The sequence below is a fragment of the Podarcis gaigeae genome (assembly GCF_964106915.1).
Source record: "Podarcis gaigeae genome assembly, chromosome: 3".
Lineage (NCBI taxonomy): Eukaryota > Metazoa > Chordata > Lepidosauria > Squamata > Lacertidae > Podarcis > Podarcis gaigeae.
The window spans coordinates 102,719,859-102,743,541 of NC_139680.1; the positions used below are offsets into that span (position 1 = coordinate 102,719,859).

Sequence of the window (23,683 nt, forward strand, 5' to 3'; positions counted from 1 at the left end):
CTTGGTAAGCTCTTCTCCTGTAATGAAGGCGGCTGCCTCTCGCAAATAAATCAATTTATATTTATTGAACTTTGCAATTTTTAAAGAAAATCTATTGATGCCTTCTTTAACTGTCTGCCCCAAATCACCCTTAATAACGCCATCCTTGGTTTCAACTGAATTCATGTCATATTTTGGATCCACGATTTTGCAAGCTATATTAGCCTTAGCTGAGGACTAGGTTCGTTAGTTCCCTTTCAATTCTAGGATTCCAGAGAAGCACACAATAATTTTTACTAAACTTTGCCATCTTTTTATGTTGTGAACTGCCCCGAGACTGATGGATGAAGGGTGGTATACAAATTAAATAAATAAATAAAAACACATTTTTCCATTTCATAAAATAGAAGAATGGGATTTTTTCACTTGCCATCTGCTTACTGAGGTTTGCAAGCAGTGCATTCAGTGAAGAGACATGGTCTCCTTTTCATGGAATGCACTGAAATATTTGTCTAGTTACTGAATAAAATGTGTCATTACACTAAGTGGTTTCACATCCTGGAATGGACAGTATTTGCATGTAATGGGCAATTCAGGTTGAAGACTACAAAGATACATTAGACAGTTTTGAGATTTTTTTTAAAGAAAAAACTTGATAGAATTCTGTTCAACAGTAACTAGAAGTAGAATAAACTATAGAAATATCACAGTCTGGTTGGATTTGCAAGCGGCAAGGGCAGGTGTTTAGCTTTTTCTTGGATATGACAGGAAAAATAAAAGTTTTTATTCTAAGGGCTACCTTCAGACTTGATCTCACACCAATTTCTATGTACAATACACACCCACATACGCACACACACAATTATTATTATTATTATTTATACCCTGGCCATCTGGCTGGGTTTCCCAAGCATCTCTGGGCGGCTTTAAACATATCTCAAAACGTAATAAAAACATCAATCCTTTAAAACTCCCCTAAACATTAAAAACCTCCCTGAAGTTGTCATCTAAAAGTCAGATAGTTGTTTATCTCTTTGACACCTGATGGGAGGAGTGGGCACCACCACCGAGAAGGCCCTCTGCATGGTTCCCTGTAACTTCGCTTCTCGCAGTGAGGGAACTGCCAGAAGGCCCTCGGAGCTGGACCTCAGTGTCTGGGCTGAGCGATGGGGGTGGAGATGCTCCTTCAGGTATACTGGGCTGAGGCCGTTTAGGGCTTTAAAGGTCAGCACCAACACTTGATTTGTGCTTGGAAATGTACTCAGAACTAGTGAAGATCCTTTAGGACCGGTGTTATATGGTCAGTCACCAGTCTAGCTGCCACATTCTGGATTAGTTGTAGTTTCAGAGTCACCTTCAAAGGTAGACCCACATAGAGCGAAACTGCAGTAGTCCAAGCAGCAGAGCATGCACCACTCTGGTGAGACAGTCTGGAGGCAGGTAGGGTCTCAGCCTGCGTACCAGATGGAGTTGGTAGACAGCTGCCCTATTGACCTGCGCCTCCATGGACAGCTGTGAGTCCAAAATGACTCCCAGGCTGCGCACCTGGTCTTTCAGGGGCACAGTTACCCCATTCAGAACCAGGGAGTCCTCCACACCCGCCTGCCCCCTGTCCCCCAATAACAGTACTCCTGTCTTGTCAGGATTCAACCACCATCTGCAAGCCGCCATCCATCCGCCTCCAGACACTCACACAGAACCTTCACTGCCTTCACTGGTTCTGAATTCAATGAGAGGTAGAGCTGGGTAGATAGGGATGCGGGTGGCGCTGTGGGTTAAACCACAGAGCCTAGGACTTGTCGATCAGAAGGTTGGCGGTTCGAATCCCCACAACGGGGTGAGCTCCCATTGCTCAGTCCCTGCTCCTGCCAACCTAGCAGTTCAAAAGCATGTCAAAGTGCAAGTAGATAAATAGGTACCGCTCCGGCGGGAAAGTAAACAGTGTTTCCGTGCGCTGCTCTGGTTCGCCAGAAGCGGCTTAGTCATGCTGGCCACATGACCCGGAAGCTGTACGTCGGCTCTCTCGGCCAATAAAGCAAGATGAGCGCCGCAACTCCAGAGTCGGTCACGACTGGACCTAATGGTCAGGGGTCCCTTTACCTTTTACCTAGAGCTGGGTATCATCTGCATACTGGTAGACACCCAGCCCAAACCCCCTGATTATCTCTCCCAGCAGCTTCATATGGATATTACAAAGCACGGGGGAAAGGAAGGAACCCTGAGGCACCTCACAAATGAGAGCCCAGGGGTCCAAACACTCATCCTCCCCCACTTTCTGGATATGGCCCAGGAGGAAGGAGCGGAACCACTGTAGGACAGTGCCCCCAGCTCCCAGTCCCTATAGACGGTCCAGAAGGATGTCATGGTGGATGGTATCAAAGGCCGCTTAGAGATCCAGCAGAACTAGGAAACAGCTCTCACCTTTGTCCCTAGCCCGCTGGAGATCATCAACCAGCACGACCAAGGCAGTTTCAGTCCCATGATGAGGCCTGAATCCCAACTGGAAGGGATCCAAATGGTTTGCATCCACCAGGCGTGCCTGGAGTTGTTCAGCAACCACTCGCTCAATCACCTTGCCCAAGAATGGAAGATTTGAGACTGGGCGATAGTTGGCCATATTGGCTGGGTCCATTCACCACCCCATGGAGTCGATCACCCAGCCCTTCCCAGCTCACTTTTATGAGCCAGGATGGGCAAGAATCAAGGAGACAGGTGGCCGGTTTCACTCGTCCAAGCAGCAAATACAAATCACAGAAGCATAGAATTGCAGAAGAACCTCAAGGGTCATCTAGTCCAACCCTCTGCAATGAAGGAACCCCACTTTTTAGTGTCTTTAATAGGGTGTCCGTTCACATGCATCTTGTAGGTTTAAAAAACTAGCCTTTGGCCATGGATTTCTGAGCGGTGCAATGTATGTATTTTGTACTCAAGTTTGTTTGTGAGCAAAAAATAGCATTTGAGGCAGCCCTGAAATGAAAGCCTTAGAAAGTCTGTGAAATAAAGAGTTGGTGTAGCACAGTGGCTAAAAGTCTGGGGCTCAGATCTCACATCTGCCAGGAACTTGCTAAGCAGCCTCAAGCAAACTGTTCTCCATCAACCGCAGCTGCCTTCGTTACAGGAGGAAAAGAGTTTACCAAGAAAGTAATTTTAGGGGCAGGGGGCGGAATGCCACTGATTATGTATATAGGTTTTGGTTTTGAGTTGTAATCACGGGCCTTACAGAAATTTCATAAAGTTAAAAGAGCAACGTCTTTTTTAAAGACTGTAAACATTATTTTAGAAGAAAAAGGAGGGATTCGAGACAGCAATCTATTTTTGGAAAACATATTAAGTGATACTTAGCACGACACATATTTATGAGGCCTAACTATTTCTATTTTCAGCCCATTTAATTTTATTTCCACTTTAATTTCATAGCTCATATCGCATTATAAATACTCCCCTCTGCAGGAGCCAAATTTTGCTGAAGGCAGCAGTTTTTATGTCCGCATTTGAGGAAACAGGCTGATTTGTGGGCGCGGGAAGTTACCTGACTAATACAAATCTTTCTTCGTTTCATGAAATTTACTGCTTGGTTGCAAGAAAGGAAAAGAAAAAAAAAACCCTCAAAAGTGTTGAGGAAAACCCCCAAACAAATCATTAAAGGGGGAAGTGAAAAGTAAGGGTGGATTCAACTCACCAGTCACATCAGTGGAAATCTTGCCTAAGGACCTCTGTTTGTGCAATGGGGCTTTTGCACCTCCCCCTGAAATTGGGGTATGTGTGTGTGGGGGGGGGGTGTCACTCCACCTGGCAAGTTGCAACGTTTGCAGAGATGGAATGGTGAGGAAAATGTGAGATTTCAGTAGCGATTTCAGTAGCCTTTCAGGCACACTCTTTTATTGCCCCTTTTTTGATGGACTGACATCAACTGTTGGGAAGGATGTGTTTCAAAAATGAAGCTGGACAAGCATATTTGCGAGATCCTTTAGACCGGGGGTGGGGTGGGGTTCCCTTTTTCAGCCAAGGGCCACGTTACCCTGGCAGAAAGCAAATGACATTTTGCAAGGAAGAAGAGCAAAGAACAGCAGTGAGCTACCACCGTTAATTTCTACAGTAGAGTCCCATCTCTCGGAATGGTCTCCCCAGAGAGAACCACCTGGTGCCCTCTTTGTCATTGTATCTAGCAAAACACCTGGGCGCATGTTGCAGTGGGAAACAATGCATGAATCCATTAAAACCTAAACCTTTTCCTGTAACTGGAACACGAAGTGCCATAAGTTCAAAAGGAAGCCCTCCAGACCTATGTTATTTGGGCATGACAACACTTGCTGTTTTTGACACGGCTTACCATACATCTCAAATCCGTCTGAGCCATTTAGGGGTATCTCCAAATGTCCTCACACTTCTCTCTTAGTTCACAAGCAACATATTTTTGGGAAGCCTCAGATCTCCCAAGAAGGCAAACTTCCGCAACCAGTATTTCTTTTGAGTTCTGAAAGTCTGTCATTGATACAAGTTTGGCTTTTCCCAATAAAATTTTCCACTCCAGTGGCTCCCCATCTATTGCATCGCCTTGGTCTAGTACAAAACCAAGACGAATGCCCATTTACAAGCTGCTTTTGCATCGTAAAAAAAGAAGACATTCTTTCCATTTCCCCTATAAAAGAGGATAATAAAGAAAACAAAGCAATAACTTTCCCAGGGGGAGCAGTGTTGGGTCTGCTGTAGCAAAACCAGCAGAGAGTGATGTGGCTCCTTCAAGACTAAGAAATGCTATTATGGAATATGATTTTGGATTTGGAAGAAGAGGAGTTTGGATTTGATATCCCGCCTTTCACTCCCTTTAAGGAGTCTCAAAGCGGCTAACATTCTCCTTTCTCTTCCTCCCCCACAACAAACACTCTGTGAGGTGAGTGGGGCTGAGAGACTTCAGAGAAGTGTGACTGGCCCAAGGTCACCCAGCAGCTGCATGTGGAGGAGCGGAGACGCGAACCCGGTTCACCAGATTACGAGACTACCGCTCTTAACCACTACACCACACTGGCTCTCTTTTGTGGACAGAGCCCACTTCACAACTGCATGCGGGGAAGAAACCAGAATTGGTTTTGGTAGTGATGAATATGGAGCAATTCAACGTGTTGGGAACCAATGCAGCCCTTTCCAAAAGCTTGGGTGGGGTGGGGGAGAGGGAGCTGGTCTTATAGGAAAATATAAAGGTAAAGGGACCCCTGACCATTAGGTCCAGTCGTGGCTGACTCTGGGGTTGCAGCGCTCATCTCGCTTTATTGGCCAAGGGAGCCAGCGTACAGCTTCCGGGTCATGTGACCAGCATGACTAAGCCACTTCTGGTGAACCAGAGCAGCACACAGAAACGCTGTTTCCCTTCCCGCCGGAGCGGAACCTATTTATCTACTTGCACTTTGACGTGCTTTCGAACTGCTAGGTGGGCAGGAGCAGGGACCGAGCAACGGGAGCTCACCCCGCCGCGGGAATTCAAACCACGGACTTCTGATCGGCAAGTCCTAGGTTCTGTGGTTTAACCCACAGCGCCACCCGCATCCCTAGGAAAATATAAGTGCCATGCAATTTCCTAAAACAGCAAAGAGTTTTTGCAGGACTTCAAAGACTAACCTATTTATTGCGGCATAATCTTTCATGGACTAAATCCCTCTTTGTCAAGTACACAAAGTGGTCTTAAACCAACGACTTCATGTTATGAGAAAGGAGATTCCGACTAAACATCAGGAAGAACTTTCTGACAGTAAGAGCTGTTTACGACAGTGGAACGGTCTCCCTTGGGAGGTTGTGGACTCTCCTTCCTTAGTGGTTTTTAATCAGAAGTTGGATGGCCATCTGCCATGCATGCTGTAGTTGAGATTCCTGCATTGCAAGGGGTTGGACTAGATGACCCTTGGGGATTCCTCCTTTCAAATGCCGCAAGACTCGCAAGAGCCCTGCTGGATCAAGCCAAAGGCCTACTGAGTTCAGCGATTAACCAGATGCTTGCGGGAAGCCTGCGAGCAGGACCTGGGTCCAGGAACACTCTTTCCAGTTGTGACTGTCAGCAGCTGGCATTTGGAGACGTATGGAGGAGGTTGAATGCAGCCATCACAACTGTTCTTGCTGCAATGGACTAACAGGACTAGCTCTCTGGAGACTGCTTCCGATATCCCTAAGGGAGCCTCCCATCTACTTCTCTTTGAAGCTCTCCATCAGCAGCAGAAAGGCTTCTCATAGTTCAGCCCAAATGCTGTGCAGTGCAAACTGTGCCACCCGATTGCCACCCCTTCTGCTTGCAGACCAGGCTTAGTGTCCATTCCAGGTCCTGCTTCCTGCCCATCAGCTGATTCCCAGTTTGCTTTGTATTTAGATGCACACGGCCCCATGTACATGCATCCTCTCCCAGTATGCCCCATGGAGGACCTTAAGGTCCATAAATGTTGTTGTTGTTTAGTCGTTTAGTCGTGTCCGACTCTTCTTGACCCCATGGACCAGAGCATGCCAGGCACTCCTGTCTTCCACTGCCTCCCGCAGTTTGGTCAGACTCATGTTTGTAGCTTCAAGAACAGTGTCCAACCATCTCGTCCTCTGTCGTCTCCACCTCCTTGTGCCCTCCATCTTTCCCAACATCAGGGTCTTTTCCAGGGAGTCTTCTCTTCTCATGAGGTGGCCAAAGTATTGGAGCCTCAGCTTCAGGATCTGTCCTTCCAGTGAGCACTCAGGGCTGATTTCCTTCAGAATGGATACGTTTGATCTTCTTGCAGTCCATGGGACTCTCAAGAGTCTCCTCCAGCACCATAATTCAAATGCATCAATTCTTCGGCAATCAGCCTTCTTTATGGTCCAGCTCTCACTTCCATACATCACTACTGGGAAAACCATGGCTTTTACTATACGGACCTTTGTTGGCAAGGTGATGTCTCTGCTTTTTAAGATGTTGTCTAGGTTTGCCATCGCCTTTCTCCCAAAGAGCAGGCGTCTTTTAATTTCGTGACTGCTGTCACCATCTGCAGTGATCATGGAGCCCAAGAAAGTAAAATCTCTCACTGCCTCCATTTCTTCCCCTTCTATTTGCCAGGAGGTGATGGGCCCAGATTTGAATGCAGATTTCCAAAAAATAGCAAGGAGAGACAAGAAGGCCTTCTTAAATGAGCAATGCAAAGAAATAGAGGAAAACAATAGAATGGGAAAAACCAGAGATCTGTTCAAGAAAATTGGAGAGATGAAAGGAACATTTCATACAAAGATTGCCATAATAAGGTCCATAAATAGCAACACCCTAGAGGTCCCGGGCCCTAAGGAAGTTAAATTAGCCTCAACCAGAGCCAGGGCCTTCTCAACTCTGGTTCCGGTCTGGTGGAACGCTCTGCCTCATGAGTCCAGGGCCCTGAGGGATCTGATTTCTTTCCGCAGGGCCTGTAAGACAGAGTTGTTCCGCCTGGCCTTTGGCTTGGAGTCAATTTGATTCCCTCCCCCTTTCTTTTTTCCTTTCTTCTCCTGTGATGAGGCTACTTTTTATGTTTTTAATGTTTTAATGTTGTATTTTAATCTTGTGTTTAAGTTGTACTCATTCAACTCATTTTTATTATTGGTTGTTAGCCGCCCTAAGCCCGGCCTTGGCTGGGGAGGGCGGGGTATAAATAAATTTTTATTTTTATTTTTATCCTAGCAAGGGTGAAGTGTGTGGAGGTGTAGAATTAGACATGGGCCTCTTTAAAAGACTTGAAAGCAGTAACTCAATCCTTCTCTACTAGCTACTTTGGAATTTTCTAAAGATACTTGTGTGTGCCCTTTACACTTGGAAGGGTGTGTGCGTGCGTGTGTGTGTGTGTGTGTGTGTGTGTGTGCACGCGCGCACTGTACTTGTGTATTCATAGAAAGGGATACATTAGAATCAGCTCAGGTTTATTTTAATCTGAAATAAAGTCTGCGTTAATGCCACTAAGAGATCTAAGTTGCAATATGGCTAAAATAAATTCCTTCCCTGTGGTTGGAGCCGGGAGAACAGATTCATCCATTTTCACGGACTATTCCCTCTCCCCTCCGCTTGCGAAAGGAGAAAGAAACTGCTTTAGATTGGTTTTAAAGTCAGAAAGCTCTTGAACTGACCTGCAGGGGTTATGCAACTCTGAAAATGGCATCAATTGCCAGTAGCCGCTCAGCCAGCTGCATTTACAGCTTTCCTGCAAGCCTCACATTTTCCTCACCGGCAGCAAAGCTTGCCAGGGCTCTGCTTTTTCGAAAACTGCAAAGTATTGTTTTCGGGCACAGGGCTTGGCCACGCCACTTTTGCAGATCAATTTGGCGCCAATAGCCCGCTCCAGATGCATCTTGTTAAGTGCTTTTAATGGGGGGAAGCTGCAGCAGTGCAAGCCACATTCTCAGATGGCAGAAAAAACACGTGCCCCCCCCCCGAGACATCATAGGAGCAGCGCTGAGAGGTCACGTGGACTGAACTCCAACAATGACATTCCTGGACCATTAACCTATCTATCAATGGCCATTTTTCCAAAAGAGGTAAATCTCCAGGTTCAGTGACAGAATTCACTAGGGGCTTGAGGAACAGCAATAAGGAAGGCCACCACCTTCATGCCCTGCTTCCAAGTTTCTCAAAGGGGGTACGGCCGCTCTTGGAAATGGCACAGAAGACTTAGAGGCACCTTGGTCTGATCAACCAACGTTCACTCACATATAATAATAATAATAATAATAAATTTTATTTATACCCCGCCCTCCCCGGCCAGAGCCGGGCTCAAGGCAGCTAACACCAGTAAAATTACAGTAAAAACATAATGGGGGGGACCAATTTAAAATACAGGTTAAAATGCAATTTAAAATGCAGATGAAGAAACCAACCTGCCACGGCCGGTCCCAATCCAGTGGAATAGGAAATGCTCCAAGCCAGGCCCCCACCACGCTGCACATCGCGGTAATCTGTAGACTGCTATCCCAGATGGACATTGCCCTGGGGGAGAAATGTAAAAAAAGCTCAGTAACTTTAGCGGAGGGTGGGGTGCATGCATTAGCCTGGGAAAGAGGAAACTGAGAGGAGATACGATAGCCGCCTTCAAACATCTAAAGGGCTGTTGCGTGGGAGACAGAGCAAGCTGGTTTCTCCTGCTCTGCAGGGTAGGACCCAAACCAACAGCATCATTTTACAGGAAAGGAGATTCCAACTAAACACCAGGAAAAACTTTCTGGCAGTAAGAGCTGTCCGGCAGTGGAACTCACTCCCTCGGGAGGTTGCAGACTCTCCTTCCTCGGAGGTTTTTAAGCAGAGGTTTGACGGCCATCTGTCATGGAAGCTTTAGTTGAGATTCCTGCATTGCAAGGGGTGGGGATAGATGACCCATGGGGTTCCTTCACACTCTCCAATTCTATGATTCACAGCATTGGACCTGTCTAGTCAAGGCTGTAACCCCAAAGATAAAGGTAAAGGGACCCCTGACCATTAGGTCCAGTCATGGCCGACTCTGGGGTTGCGGCGCTCATCTCGCTTTATTGGCCGAAGGAGCCGGTGTACAGCTTCCGGGTCATGTGGCCAGCATGACTAAGCCGCTTCTGGCGAACCAGAGCAGTGCACGGAAACAGCGTTTACCTTCCCGCCAGAGTGGTACCTATTTATCTACTTGCAGTTTGGCATGCTTTTGAACGGCTAGGTTGTCAGGAGCAGGGACCGAGCAACGGGAGCTCACCCCGTCACGGGGATTCGAACCACCGACCTTCTGATCGGCAAGTTAACGCACAGCGCCACCCGCGTCCCACACATCCCAAAGACAGGGTCACAGAATTGTAGGGACGGAAGGGGTCCCGTGGGTCATCTAGTCCAACCCCCTGCAATGCAGGAATCTGTTCGCCCAATGTGGGGCGCGAACGTATCACCCAGAGATATAGTCTCATGCTTTACCAGCTGAGCTGTCCGAGTGTGCTAGCCTAGTAAACATGTTTACTAGGAAGCAGGTCCCACCAGCTAAGTGAAATGTACAGGGTTAAGCTGCAAAACTGCAGGCGTATGTACTAAAAAATAAATAATAACAGTCGCACTCGATTTACACACTACCAGTTGTCCCTCTCATATGTCAAGCCAGGGGGTTTAAAGTGAATTCCTTTTAAAGCCAGACATCATCTGGATCCTACATAACTAAAGAATACTGTGAGTGTCTTCCTGATTATAAAAGTAATCACAGAAGAACTTCTTAAAGGATCCTTTGCCCAAGGGGGGAATCATTTAGTGATTATCTTCTCAGCAGTGCTCTCAACACTGTGGATTTCGCTCTCTTTCTCAAGGCCATCAGGCTGCATCTTTGCTGCGTTAAAAGCAGCTTATGAAAACACTGCCATTTTGAGAGGCATTTGGAACATATGCTTTGCCTACAGTTTTACTTGGTTAATGTTGATTTATATAGCTACTGATGATTGTAACTGCAACGTTGCTAATACCTACAGAGATCGGTGGCTTTAATACAGTGGTACCTCTAGATGCGAATGGGGTTCGTTTGCGAGCCCCATTCGCATCTAGAAGCAAATGTAACCCATGTCCGTGCGTCTGCGCGTGTCACATTTCGGCGCTTCTGTGCATGCGCATGATGTCATTTTGAGTGTCTGTGCATGCGCAAGGGGCAAAACCCGGAAGTAACTTGCTCCGTTACTTCCAGGTTGCCACAGAGCGCAACTCAAACGCGCTCATCTCGAAGCACATTCAATCCAAGGTATAACTGTATTACTGCTGAAGTTCTTTGTTTAAATTTCTGATGTTTAATTTCCACTTAAAATAGTTTGTATACTGTCATACCTTGGCTCCCAAATGCCTTGGGAGCTGAACGTTCCAGCTCCTGAACGATCTAAAACTGGAATTGAGTGTTCCGGTTTTCAAACATTAATTTCGAAGCCAAACGTCCGATGGGGCTTCCGAATGGCTGCAGGTGTTTCCCACAGCCAATCACAAGCCGTGCTTTGGTTTCTGAATGTTTTGGAACTCGAACGGACTTCCAGAACGGAGTCCATTCTACTTCTAAGGTATAACTGTACTGTATATGCCTAATGTTGTAAGCATACCCTCCAACATTCCTCCGATGAAAACAGGGAATGTCCAATTCCATAATAAAAAGTAATTTTATTATTTATACACTGCCCATCAGACTGGGTTGCCCCAGTCGCTCTGCGCAGCTTCCAACATATATAAAAACATAATAAAACATCTTTAGAACTTCCTACACAGGGCTGCCTTCGGATGTTTTCTAAAGGTTGCATAGTTACTGATCTCCTTGACTCAGGGGGGGTCACATAACTCCATACCCTCCAACATTTCCCTGATGAAAATAGGGAAGTCCTAAGGAAAACTGGGACATTCTGGAATCAAATCAGAAACCGGGATGGCTTCTGTAAATCTGCGACTGTCCCTGGAATACAAGGACACTTGGAGGGTCTGTTGTAAGCTGCTTTGAGACTCAGGTGGTGAAAAGCGGGATATAGGTTTTAAAAATACATAAATATTGACATCGCACATTTGCCTCTGCCTCACCTGCAAAGCAGTACAGAAAGCTCATCAGATGGTTAGGGTCCAGAAAGCCCCACAGCTGAAACCGCCCAGGGGGAACTCTGCATCATGGGATGTGGGCTGAGCAAACTGCAGATCAAATCAATGGGGGCAAAGCCTCACCCCTTTTAGCAAAGTAACAATAAAATTTCACCAGCATTGGTACCCTTCTGGGACTCCGCATGGCACCAGGGGCTTTTCCGAACCCTCGTGATTCACTGTTCACATGCTGCCATTCCTCCCACTGTGCAAGCTTTTTAATTAAGTTCAGCGGGGTATCAAAGGCTCCTGGCTGAGGAATTCTAGTCACATTGGAGGGAAATCTAATTCAAATCGTTGACATTTAATTAGATGTAAATCAAGATCCCTGCATTGTTGTCGTCCAAGTCCTGATAGAGACTTATGCGCAAGAACCACAAGGGACTGTCACTTCCTGGAGCTAGACCCAGATGTCTATCCACACGAGTCTGATGAGATTTACGTTTACTTACATCGGGAATTGGATTTCACTTAAAATTGGTTTGGGTTTTTTCCGCCCCCGCTGAGAAAATTGCTGCTTATGTAACCATAGGATGGGGGGGGGGATGAGAGAAAGTTTGCAAGTTGTCAGCTATCTAGATGGCGCTGACAAAGGTGCATGGCGTCTCATGCAATGGCATCCCATTCTAAACACATTCTGCGACCTCTCTTTGCTTGACAGCAGGATCCTGTGACCATCCACATGTTGGCGGACTCCACCTCCCATCAGGCTCAGCCAGCAGAGCCAATGGGAGTTAGAGCCCAACAAGAGCTGGAGAGCCACAGGATTCTCCATCCCTGCCTGACATATGGAAATGCAATGCACTCTTCAATCCTAGCACCCAAAGCCGGATCATTTGCAAAAATGGACCAGCGCCCCCGAAATATCCTGCCGATTATCTCCAATCAGTTGGCAAAGCTCTTTTGCACATTGCACACTGAAATGTGGGTGGTGGGAACACATGAAACAGCCTTCTCTGTTGCGGTCCTCGATCCATCGAACTGCATGTCCACATTTGGACCCCTCCCTGCTGGTTAAAAACTTTTGGGTTCTGGCTGGCCTGTGGTTTCTGCAGTTCTTGATCATTCCCCCCCCCCCCCAGCTCCCTCAGTTCCTGTCATGGATTTGCTTGGGTGCAGAGGAATGGTGGGAGCACCAGCAGGGGAACCCCTCTAGGGAACCCCCAGGGAAAGATGGCTCAGAGCCAGGAGACTGCTGATGGGATGACCATGAATGGTGAGAGGGAGCAGACTGGGAGAAGAAGGTGTCGGAAGCAGAAAAGGGAACAGGGTTTGGTGAGCAGGAAGAGATGGTGGCAGAGGGCAGTTCAGACTCAGAGGCAGAAGAGGAAGAGGGCCAGAAGACAGAAGACAGGAGGCAGAGGACAGAAGAGGGCCGGCTGCCGAAAAAGCCATGAAGTCTCCCCCTCCTGCTGCGACCAGCTCCCTTCTTTCCTAGAACACACAGAGAAATGAAGAGGGCAGGTTGTGTACAGGCGCAGTTTACGACTGCTTGGGAAAGACCCTGGAGACGAGGAGTCTTAGGAAGTACAGTGGTATCTTAGGTTACATACGCTTCAGCTTACAGACTCCGCTAACCCAGAAATAATACCTCGGGTTAAGAACTTTGCTTTAGGATGAGAACAGAAATCGCACAGCAGCAGTGCAGCAGCAGTGGGAGGCCCCATTAGCTAAAGTGGTGCTTCAGGTTAAGAACTGTTTCACGTTAAGAATGGACCTCCAGAACGAATTAAGTTCTTAACCCGAGGTACCACTATAGTGGGAAGATGGGGAACTTCTCGCAACTGCCTTCTTGGAGCAAGACCTACTGGGAAGAGTTGATGGGCCTCCACTGTTTTGGTTCCTTGAATAAAGAGTTAACTTGTGTTTCTTTTATTGCTGACTGACGCTTGACTGCAGCTCCAGAGGTTTTATTTACTGTTCCTGTCCATTTTGGTATAATATTGTTTTCAATCATGCTTGGTGTGTGTGTGTGTGTGTGTATCCAACAAGGCAGTGTATATATATATCTGTTTCCAACTATGGACATTTCCAAGAAATGGGAAGGAAACGACATTTTATTTTTAAGCACATAATTCACAGATGAGTGCACATGTTACAGAAATGTAACACAGGGAATGAGCTGCACTTTAGACAGCCAATGTTTTGGACACATCTCTTAGGGAACACTGTAAACCATGGACTGCAGATACCAATCTGGGGAGGGCCATAGCTCAGAAGCAGAGCATCAGCTCTGCAAGCACAAGTCACCTGGCTCAATCCTGAGCATCTCCGGGTTGGGGATGAAAATGTCCAAAACCCTGGAGACCTACTGACAGCCAGTGAAGACGATATTGAACTAGTTGGATCAATAGTCTGACTAGGTATAAGGCAACTTCCTATGTTCCTATGACTGAAAACACAGGGCGATAGATATCCTTAGAAGGCTCTTTAATCCAGCTTGTACCAATTTTAAAGTAGTAAATAAAAGTAACCACAATGACTTTTAGATGTCACAGAAAGGGCATCGTTGGAGCCTTCAGCGCTCAGTGTTTACAGACACTTTGCCATCTGTTTGTAACATTATCACCCAGGCTGTATGCAGAGAAAGAGGGAACATCCAACTTTTCTCCTAGCTCAAAAGCATTCACGGCAGACACAAAATCAGCCCAAATCACCAGGCTGAAATAACATTTCAAATTCCTTAAGTACAGCGGCGCCTGCAAAATCAGCTCCAGCATAAACAAACACTTCTGCGCAGACGGCAAGAGAATATCTCCTGCTTAGTCTGTAGCTGAATTTATCGCATTAGAGGCTTTGCTTAGACATGGGATCTGCGCTAACAACCGACTTTGGCCAAGGAAGAGAGAAGCAACCTAAGCAAAACGCCTCATTGTTATTTTTTTATATGTCAGACGTACACTGCAAAAGCCTTGCAGCATTTATAGCTCAGGTCCTGAAATACTTATTGCTTGCTTAGGTTTATGCACCTTTTTCATGACTAGACAACTGGCCAAAGCACATATTCTCTCTCTCCTCTCTCTCTCTCTCTCTCTCTCTCTCTCTCTCTCTCTCTCTCTGTGTGTGTGTGTGTTACATATGGTCAATTTCTATAATGGAGGGAACTAGCAACAACAGTCTGAGGATCCGAGCTGCAAAAAAGTGTCAAGGCAGCTAAATGTGCAGATGACACAGAAACAAATCACAACGGCTAAAAATCCACAACAGATTGCGAGGAGCTGCAGAAAGCTTTCATAACACAGAGTGTGGGCAAAGAAACAGCAGATGATACTCCAGGTGGTAATGGGGCGGGGGGGGGGGGAGACACACAAAATACATACACAGATTCCCCACCCCAAGTTTAAGCCTCTGAATTAGCAATTGCCACTCAGGAAAGAAATCCTGAAGTCATTGTGAATCAACCGGCACACTAGGGAAAGTCTTCTGCAGCAAAAGAGGGAGAATGACCTGGGATTTGACAGCAATGAAGACACCACAAAATGTGACTCCGTAGATATCAGTGATGCATCCAAATCCTAACTACCGCGTCTAAGGCCACATTTACGCCATACAATTAAAGCACTAAGATGCCACTTCAGACAGCTGTGGCTTTCTCCCAAAGAAATATGGAAGCTGCTGTTTGTTAAGGATGCCGAAGATTATTTGGAGACAACTATTCCCCTCATGCGGGTGGCGCTGTGGGTTAAACCACAGAGCCTAGGACTCGCTGATCAGAAGGTCGGTGGTTTGAATCCCCGCGGCAGGGTGAGCTCCCGTTGCTCGGTCCCTGCTCCTGCCAACCTAGCAGTTCAAAAGCACGTCAAAGTGCAAGTAGATAAATAGGTACCGCTCCGGCGGAAAGGTAAACAGCGTTTCCGTGCGCTGCTCTGGTTCGCCAGAACTGGCTTAGTCATGCTGGCCACATGACCCGGAAGCTGTATGCCGGCTCCCTGGGCCAATAAAGCGAGATGAGCGCCGCAACCCCAGAGTCGGCCACGATTGGACCTTAATGGTCAGGGGTCTCTTTACCTTTACTATTCCCCTCACAGAGCTACAATTCACCAGTTCCCTGGGAACAGCATTCAAAATTTGCCAGGTGCATTTTGCACCTGTCTGTCAGTCGCTTGCGACCAAGTGAAGATGCCCAAGAGTCAGGATGGCGCCTGATGTCTCCACCACCTGGAGATCATTGGATCTGAACTGTTTTCACACACCAGCAACACATCCTGTAGAATTCTATCTGTTATATTTTATCTGTACAATCACAATGAATTTCAGGAACCAAAAAGTCATGTTGAAAAGCTGGCCCTAGGAAGCTGTCATATACAGAGTCAGACCCCTGATCCGTACTGTCTGGGCTGAGAGGCAACAACTCTCCAGGGTTCCAGAGTGCAGACATTCCCAGTCTTATCTGCAGACGTCAGGGATTGACCCCAAGACCATCAACATGCAAAGCAGACACTGCTACCGAGCTGTGCCCATTCTCCATGCCAAGGAGAAGCAAGGGCAAGCGTTTTCTCATTTTTTTCTCATTTTTCCATTTTTCTTTTGGCTCAAGGAGCAGCCAGTCATGCAAGTCCTCCCCTGCAGTCTGGAGGGATAGAGCCCAGACACAGATTTACCACTTCACTGCAAACTAGACCATAATTACAAGGAGGCAAAGAAATACTACAAAAGACCCTAAGGACAAAAAAAGAGAAAGGAAGAAATGGAAAAAAAGAAATACATCTCACAGAGAAGCAAGAGATAGTACAGATTTAGGATCCCAGTCTGGTTTGCACAAGCACACCTGGAATCAACAATGCAACTAAATGGCCCTCTGGAAACGCAAGGCAAGCACTGGGCATAGTCTCTCACCTCCACACAATATTGCTGAATTGGGACAGGGGAGACTTACTGGGATTTTAAAAGGCATGGGAGGGAGACGAAGGGTTGGAAAATTTGATGATCAATAATGGTCAACTATGGTTCAGCTAGCTTCAGCTAAGCCAGGCATAGGCAAACTCTGGCCCTCCAGATGTTTGGGACTACAATTCCCATCATCCCTGACCACTGGACCTGTTAGCTAGGGATGATGGGAATTGTAGTCCCAAACATCTGGAGGGCTGGAGTTTGCCTATGTCTGAGCTAAGCCGACTGAGTCACAGCTGAGTCAGGACGAGAAAGTTACGCAGCCTTATCTTTGACCAAGACGGGGTTGGGGTCTTAACACGGGATGAGCTGGGAATCAGCAGGCTGAGCCAGAGATCCACTGCCTCCTAAACCGCTCATCCTAGTGGAACCCACTATAAGTCTGCCTGCTAGGTAAGCGTTTATTGCTTTGAGTCATGCCTCCTGGGTCACCATGGGGAAAGGGGGGTTTCTTTAAATGGGGTTGGAGCAGCTGTGCCTTTTCTTTGATGTATTCCTTTTTTAAAAAGATAAAAATAAATAATTATTTTTTTAAAAAAGTGAGCAGCTAGCCCGGGCAGGGGGTTGGAGGGAGGTAAGAGGTGAGAAAGGCAAAGAAGGATTCAAATAGCAGCAGTAACAAAATCGCCAATTGTCTGTAAGACAAGCAAGGGCTTTTTGTGCAGGCTGCTATTTTCGCCAAACAATGCTTGAGCAGTTTTCCAAAGAGGTTTCCTCTCCTGCCTCCATCAGCCCTGACAATCTCTTCGCAGCATTTCTTCCCCGCTCTGGGCTTGTGACAGCTGGCCATTAGCTTAGTGACACTGGTTACAATACAGAGATGTCAGAGCACAAAGCAAAGTCCAGGAGTGGCGAGCCGAAGGCGTCTTGTTCCTAGCAGACAGAACTACAGGAGACAGGAGCCGTGAGGAGCAATTATTTAAAGCACAGGATGTGGCTTATTTATATATAATTCTCTTTGTGTGCGTGCACAACACACTTAGACTGCACCAAACAATGAAAACTCTTAGCATTCTCTGTGCACACTCCATGCACCCCCTGCAAAAAAAAGGGTGGGGGTTTATTTTTAAACGTTTGAGTTCCCTGGGACAGCTGGCGACTCCGATGACATGGAGTATGTGTGCAAAATGTCCTTTCCACACTACCAAACCACCCCCATAATACTTGTGCCAACATGGTGCCCTGCAGACACTATTGGGACAGCAACATCCACCAGCCAGCATGGCAAATGACAGAGTCAGTAATCCCCTTTGGGGATCCCTGCCATAATACCTTCTCTCAGCTCCACCCTGATAGCAGGCAGCTCTTCCTACCTGCTCTGCCCATTCTTAGCTGCAATTCCTCCACTGCAGGGGGTTGGACGAGAGGACCCTTGAGGTCCCTTCTGACTGTACGTTCCCCATGATAGAGAAATGGAAGCTCCAGATTCAAAGGCAGCATACCTCTCAACAAGAGGTCTCTTGGACAAACCACAGGGGAAGTGAGATCGCCTTTGGTCAGTGCTTGAATAGCTAACGTTGGAAGCAGAAAGCTGGACCAGATGGAAGGAAGTCTTTGGGGATCACTCATAGCAGAATAAGATTGTCTTCCATAAACACTTTTTTAACAATGAGTCCGTAAGTGACTGTGGAGGCCATTCGTGGAACCACACGTCCTTCCACAGTGGGGACATTGGTTTCTGGGCGGGAGTTTATCACGGTGTGGATTTGCCAAGTGTGCCTTCCTCCTAGCACGTTTCTCCCTTGCGTCCTGAGTTTGAGTGTCTTCAAAGCCCATGACACCTTTGGTAAAGGCTGTTCTCCCACTGGAGCGCTTGCACGCCAGTGTTTCCCAGTTGTCAGTGTTTCTACTACATTTTTTTAGATTTGCCTTGAGACAGTCTTTAAACCTCTTTTGTTCACCACCAGCATTGCGCTTTCCATTTTTAAGTTTGGAATAGAGTAGTTGCTTTAGAAGACGATCATCAGGCATCCGCACAACATGACCAGTCCAACAAAGTGGATGTTGAAGAATCATTGCTTTGACACTGGTGAAGGAAGTAACTTACCTAAGACAGCAGTAGGGTCTGAGTCCACAACACAGGTACCCAGTACATACCCCACCACCGTTGGTTTTCCCTCTGCTTTCTCATCCCATAAAAGAGTAAGAATTAGAAGAGTTAGAACTCAGCTGCAGAGCACATACACGGCAGGCAAAAGATTGCAGGGTCAATCTTTGGCCTAGGAAAGATTCCTTGCTGAAACCCTGGAGAACCACTGCCAGTTCAGAGTATGAAGAGTAAGCTAGATTGGCCAAAGATAACTTGGCATATGGCATAAGCCAGCTTCCTATGAGAAAACCCCCAGTTTCTCTCAATCATCCATTAGCACTATTTCGTCTTAAGACTTATCCCAGTAGCATCTGAATTCTACATATAAAACATCAATGTAAGGAGACAAAAGGAACTCGGATACAGAAACCTGGGTCATTGACTAATCAGCCCATCTACTTCCACCACCACCACACCTTCCTCACTCCATGCTGCCCAAGTTTATCACCTGTAGAGGCAGGCAAATCCATTTTTGCACCGGCAAACATGTGCCAGCATCACCAGTCATGGAGCCTTATTGAGTTCACGCCAACTGTGCAAATGCTTAAGGAAAACCTGGCCATTTTTGCCCTTAAAGTGGTGGTCATGCTGAATTGGGATAACGCGGGTGGGTGCACATTAAGACAGAGTGCTTTAGTACACCAGCGTACGTCCCAACAGGCCAAATCCAAATGCTCAATTGACTGAATAGTTCATCCACTAGAGACTTCCAACAAAATGCCCATATTGCTGGCTGGGGAACAGAGAATTCAGATTGTTCAGCATGTTCCAGCCAATGCCCTTTTATGCTTAATAGGGAGTTTCCAAATTGAGTGTTTTTTAGAATGCATTAAGAAGAACATCGCAAAATCATTTCACTCCCCAACTATTATTTGCCACTGAAACATTATAGACTTTTAAGGGGGCTGTGGGAATTAAAGGTAATGGGTTGTACTCCAACAGGTGTTCCATTAGCACAAGGACTTTCACCTGCACAATGGATATCTCCGCTCCCTGCCATGACCCAATCTGTTCTGAGGTCTCCCCCAACCTACTGGAACAGAGAGGGGTTACACAGGAAATGGAAGTTTATGGGATGACTTTGTTGAATACAACCCGATAAATATTTTATTTTTTTGCAAAGAAAACAAAAATCAGTTAAAGTCGAAGACTGTCAGTGAAACACTAAATATCTTGGGATAATTAGATTTAATATAGTAGAATGCTACCTCGGTATAATGCCAACTCTTACATAAATGTACAGAAAAATAATAATTATATACAAACTAATTTCTGGGTTCTAGTTCCTGCTCCTCCTTCCTTCTTTGGAATGGCCAAGAGTTTTGCAGACACTTTTGCTTCTGTTTTAAACAAACCAGAACTTGTCGTGCCATCTGAAGCTGGACAAATTATGGTTAATCTGAACTACGGTTACAGAAAACAAGCCAACTTCAAACCGTAGTTTATGAAGCTTGCTTGTTTTCACTAACGACAGTGTAGGGTCAGGACATAACACTAAACTGGCTAATCTAAATCAGAAAAGGAAGCATCCAAGCTCTTCTTGGCAGCTGCGCCAGAGGGGGGCAGGGCCAGCACATGATCCTCACCCTCGTAACTTTAAACCATAGTTTACCGTTACGTGCAAACTGGGACTCTTGTGTCTCTCTAATGTCATACTCTAACATGGCCAGGGAATGGAGATGGGGCTATGTATGCAATGGGCAAAGAGCTAGGCAGAGAGGCAGAAGCTCAAAGTCACCTTGGCGCGAAATAATTTCTAAGAGACTCAATGAACAGAGTAAGCTGGGGTCACTAGAATCAGAGGGGGGAAGAAATACAATGTAAGTTAAATTGTGATCTCCCTAGACTGGGCTGGGCGGCACATAGCTGCCCTTTGTTAACATTTTCAGACACCAAATAATCACAACCATGTATTGACTTGCTGGAAACAAGAGCATCCATTGCACCAAGTCATGTACAAGGTATTATTTCTGGTTGCCTTTAGTAACACAGCTCCTATCTCTTTGTCCTTCTGGCCAAATTACCAGAGCTTACTTTACAGAGCTGGACGGCCAAAGTGCGGAAGATGGCCGAGTTATAGCTTGATATAACTTGAACAGATTTCATATGAAACGGACCTAAACTGGACTCAGACTGGATGGCCAGAGAATGGAAGTTGGCAGAGTTGTAACTTCATAATCCAGGTAGACTGCCAAACTAATGACTCCTCATAGTCCTACAGTTTAGTGAAGAACGATCCATTTTAGGGTGGCGAGTGCTAAATCAGATAAAAACGTGTGCTTGTATCCAACTAAATCATACTTGGAGTAGAGACCCATTGAATTTAATAGACATGGCTATCTTAAGTCCATGAATGTCAGTGTTTTGCTCTCAATACTTGGATGCAACCCACAATTTTTCATGTGTGAGAACATCAAAACACACACACACACACACACCAGACTGTGGTCAACAGCACAATTTCTGCATCTGCCTTCTAGAACTACTGTACACACTGACCCCCAAACAGAACAAAGCAAGCGCCTCTTTAGCAGGAGACATGTCAATTGTCACTACTTGAAGATGCGTGAAATAAAAAGGACAACTATTTGTTGCCGCTATAGGAGGACTATAGCAAATGTATTCTGTAGAGACGATTCAAGCATAATAATATGTCACTGAACATATCTACCCAATCCAAACCAAAAGTACACAATAACACCATTTGCCATTATCTTCGGTTTTTCCAAAAGCGGTGCCGAATGACAGAGCTGAGCCATACCAACGTTGGGGGGGGGGAGGGGGAAGGAGAAATCAGAAAGTAGTTGTTGCACTCCTTCTGTCACAGAAGAGCCTTCTGCTAGTGTTTCTTGAGATGACAGATGACTTGTTAACAAAAGCACTTGTTAACAGTGATTTTGACAGGACCAAACCACGTGTGAGGCGGGAGACAAGGGGAATATCTCCTCACTTTTCCATTACTCTAATGTAGCTGCCAGGCGGGGCAGTGCGGCGGGGAACCTCCAGATTTTATCACAACAGCTGTGTGAGCAGACAGAGATTATTCCTTCTCCTTAGCCAGTTTGCCCAATCCAAAGCAAGCACTTCAAGGAGAGGTTGGGGGTGGAGATCCATAGCAGGAGGAAAAGGTTAAGCAGCCAGTGATGGGAGTTTCCTAGATAATTCTGCAAAATTATCCCATGTAAATATGCTTAGGGCAAATTGTCTTTCTTTCTTTTCCCAAAAAAATATTTATTTGGTTTTTCAGATAAAATTTTTACAGTTACATATCAAACATAAATAATAAAAACAAGATTCCAAGGAATCTCCTGGGCTTCCAGTCCTTTTATTAATAATTCCTCCTGCATCTTTTATGATGATCCAAATCTTTTACATCTCTGTTGTGTCCAGAATCCACCATTAAACTACAAGTGATATTCCAGTCCTACTAACGATTTTAACTGTTTACAATGGTCTTTAAAATAAGTTATAAATAAGACCAAAATTTTAATAAGGAATGGGGGAAATCACTTAGGGCAAATTTTCAGTGTGAACTGGATTTTTTTCTGACGCCCTAAAGCAGCAGAAGGGCAACAGGCCTGTGGGCCCCCCCTTTGGAACTGGGAGAGCAAGCTATGTCCACTTTCTCTACATGTGATGTCATATGCGGTATTAGCTGTGGGGCAGATGAAGACATTGCTGAGCTCAAAGGGGACTGGCAGGAGCCGCCAATCAGGTGACCAGTGGTGCCTGCAAAGCGCTGTCTGCCTGGCTTTTTAGAGACTCCGGCAGCCAGCTGATTGTCAGATTTTGCAGAGTGCTACACCCCAGGGCTTGGCAAGGCCTAACAATGAGTTGATTGTCAGCATCCTGTGGGTTGTGCCTTTGCCTGCAGAGTTTGATTTTAAAGTGTGGGGATGAAAGCCAGCCACCTGATGGCATTGTGATATCAGGCAATTGGCAAGTGGGTGGCTCCGCTCACCTGTCAAACGTGACTCACGCACAGTATGGGGACATAAGGATCCAGCCCACTGGCAGCATACCCCCCACCCCCACCTCAGCACGAAAACTTCCCTGTTTTGCAAAGGCCTTCAGAACTCAGGAAGGAGGGATAAAAGAGGTTTGCAAGATAGGATTTCAAATTGTCTGGGGACAGGTTTTTATTGTATTTTTTGTCCTAAGCTACTGGAAAGTCTGATAGGGTCAATTTAAGCAGGGTGTAATTTAAAACAACAAGAACATCAACAACATAACCCGGCACGCTCATGTTCAGTCCCTCTTTCCACCTGATCAGCCATGCGACCAAAGCAGTCTGCAATCTTTCCTAAAAACATTTCTTCCAGTCTCTTTTCCATGCCAATATTGAAAGCCTATTCAAATGTAATAGATGGAATCCTTCAGCAAAATAATAACCTGTTATTTCCTTGTATTTGTAGCCTGCCTTACTTCCATCTTGAACCCCAAGGTGGCACAGATGTAGTTCCCAGGCAATAACCATTCAGGCAATAACCAGACCCAATAGACTTTTCAGACTGCATCAATTTACTCCCCCTCCCCTTTCTTAAAGAGCACACAGCATCCAGAAAATAAAGCTAAACATTCACCAAAAGTGTAAAGGCATTGGGGTAGGGGTGAGAACTGCTTTCTTGTTGCTGTTTGCCACTTTAAAAATAAGAAAGAGAGGATGAAATCCCATGCTAAAGTTATACAGGGTCTGTCTATGTTTGCGTCTTCCTATGCTTTTGAATTATGGTGCTGGAGGAGACTCTTGAGAGTCCCATGGACTGCAAGAAGATCAAACGTATCCATTCTTAAGGAAATCAGCCCTGAGTGCTCACTGGAAGGACAGATCGTGAAGCTGAGGCGCCAATACTTTGGCCACCTCATGAGAAGAGAAGACTCCCTGGAAAAGACCCTGATGTTGGGAAAGATGGAGAGCACAAGAAGAAGGGGACGACAGAGGACGAGATGGTTAGACAGTGTTCTTGAAGCTACCAGCATGAGTTTGACCAAACTGCGGGAGGCAGTGGAAGACAGGAGTGTCTGGCATGCTCTGGTCCATGGGGTCACGAAGAGTCAGTCAGACACGACTAAACGACAACAACATTAACAATAAAATAAGCACAGGTACAAAATGAAGCAGGCTCAGTGGATCACATCTAAGGAGGAAAGGCTATAGCTCAGTGGTA

The 23,683-nt window shown here is 46.1% G+C and overlaps 1 protein-coding gene across 3 annotated transcripts in view; it reads right to left on the bottom strand.

Annotated features, from left to right (window-relative positions):
* PIGF (phosphatidylinositol glycan anchor biosynthesis class F) overlaps positions 1–23,683 on the bottom strand; it is a 36,450-nt gene that overhangs the window by 6,390 nt on the left and 6,377 nt on the right. For all 3 annotated transcript variants that reach the window (XM_083733821.1, XM_083733820.1, XM_083733822.1), the window contains exon 5: positions 8,818–8,926. In XM_083733821.1, the coding sequence (XP_083589947.1) occupies positions 8,818–8,926 (109 nt within the window). The remainder of the gene's footprint in view (positions 1–8,817; positions 8,927–23,683) is intronic.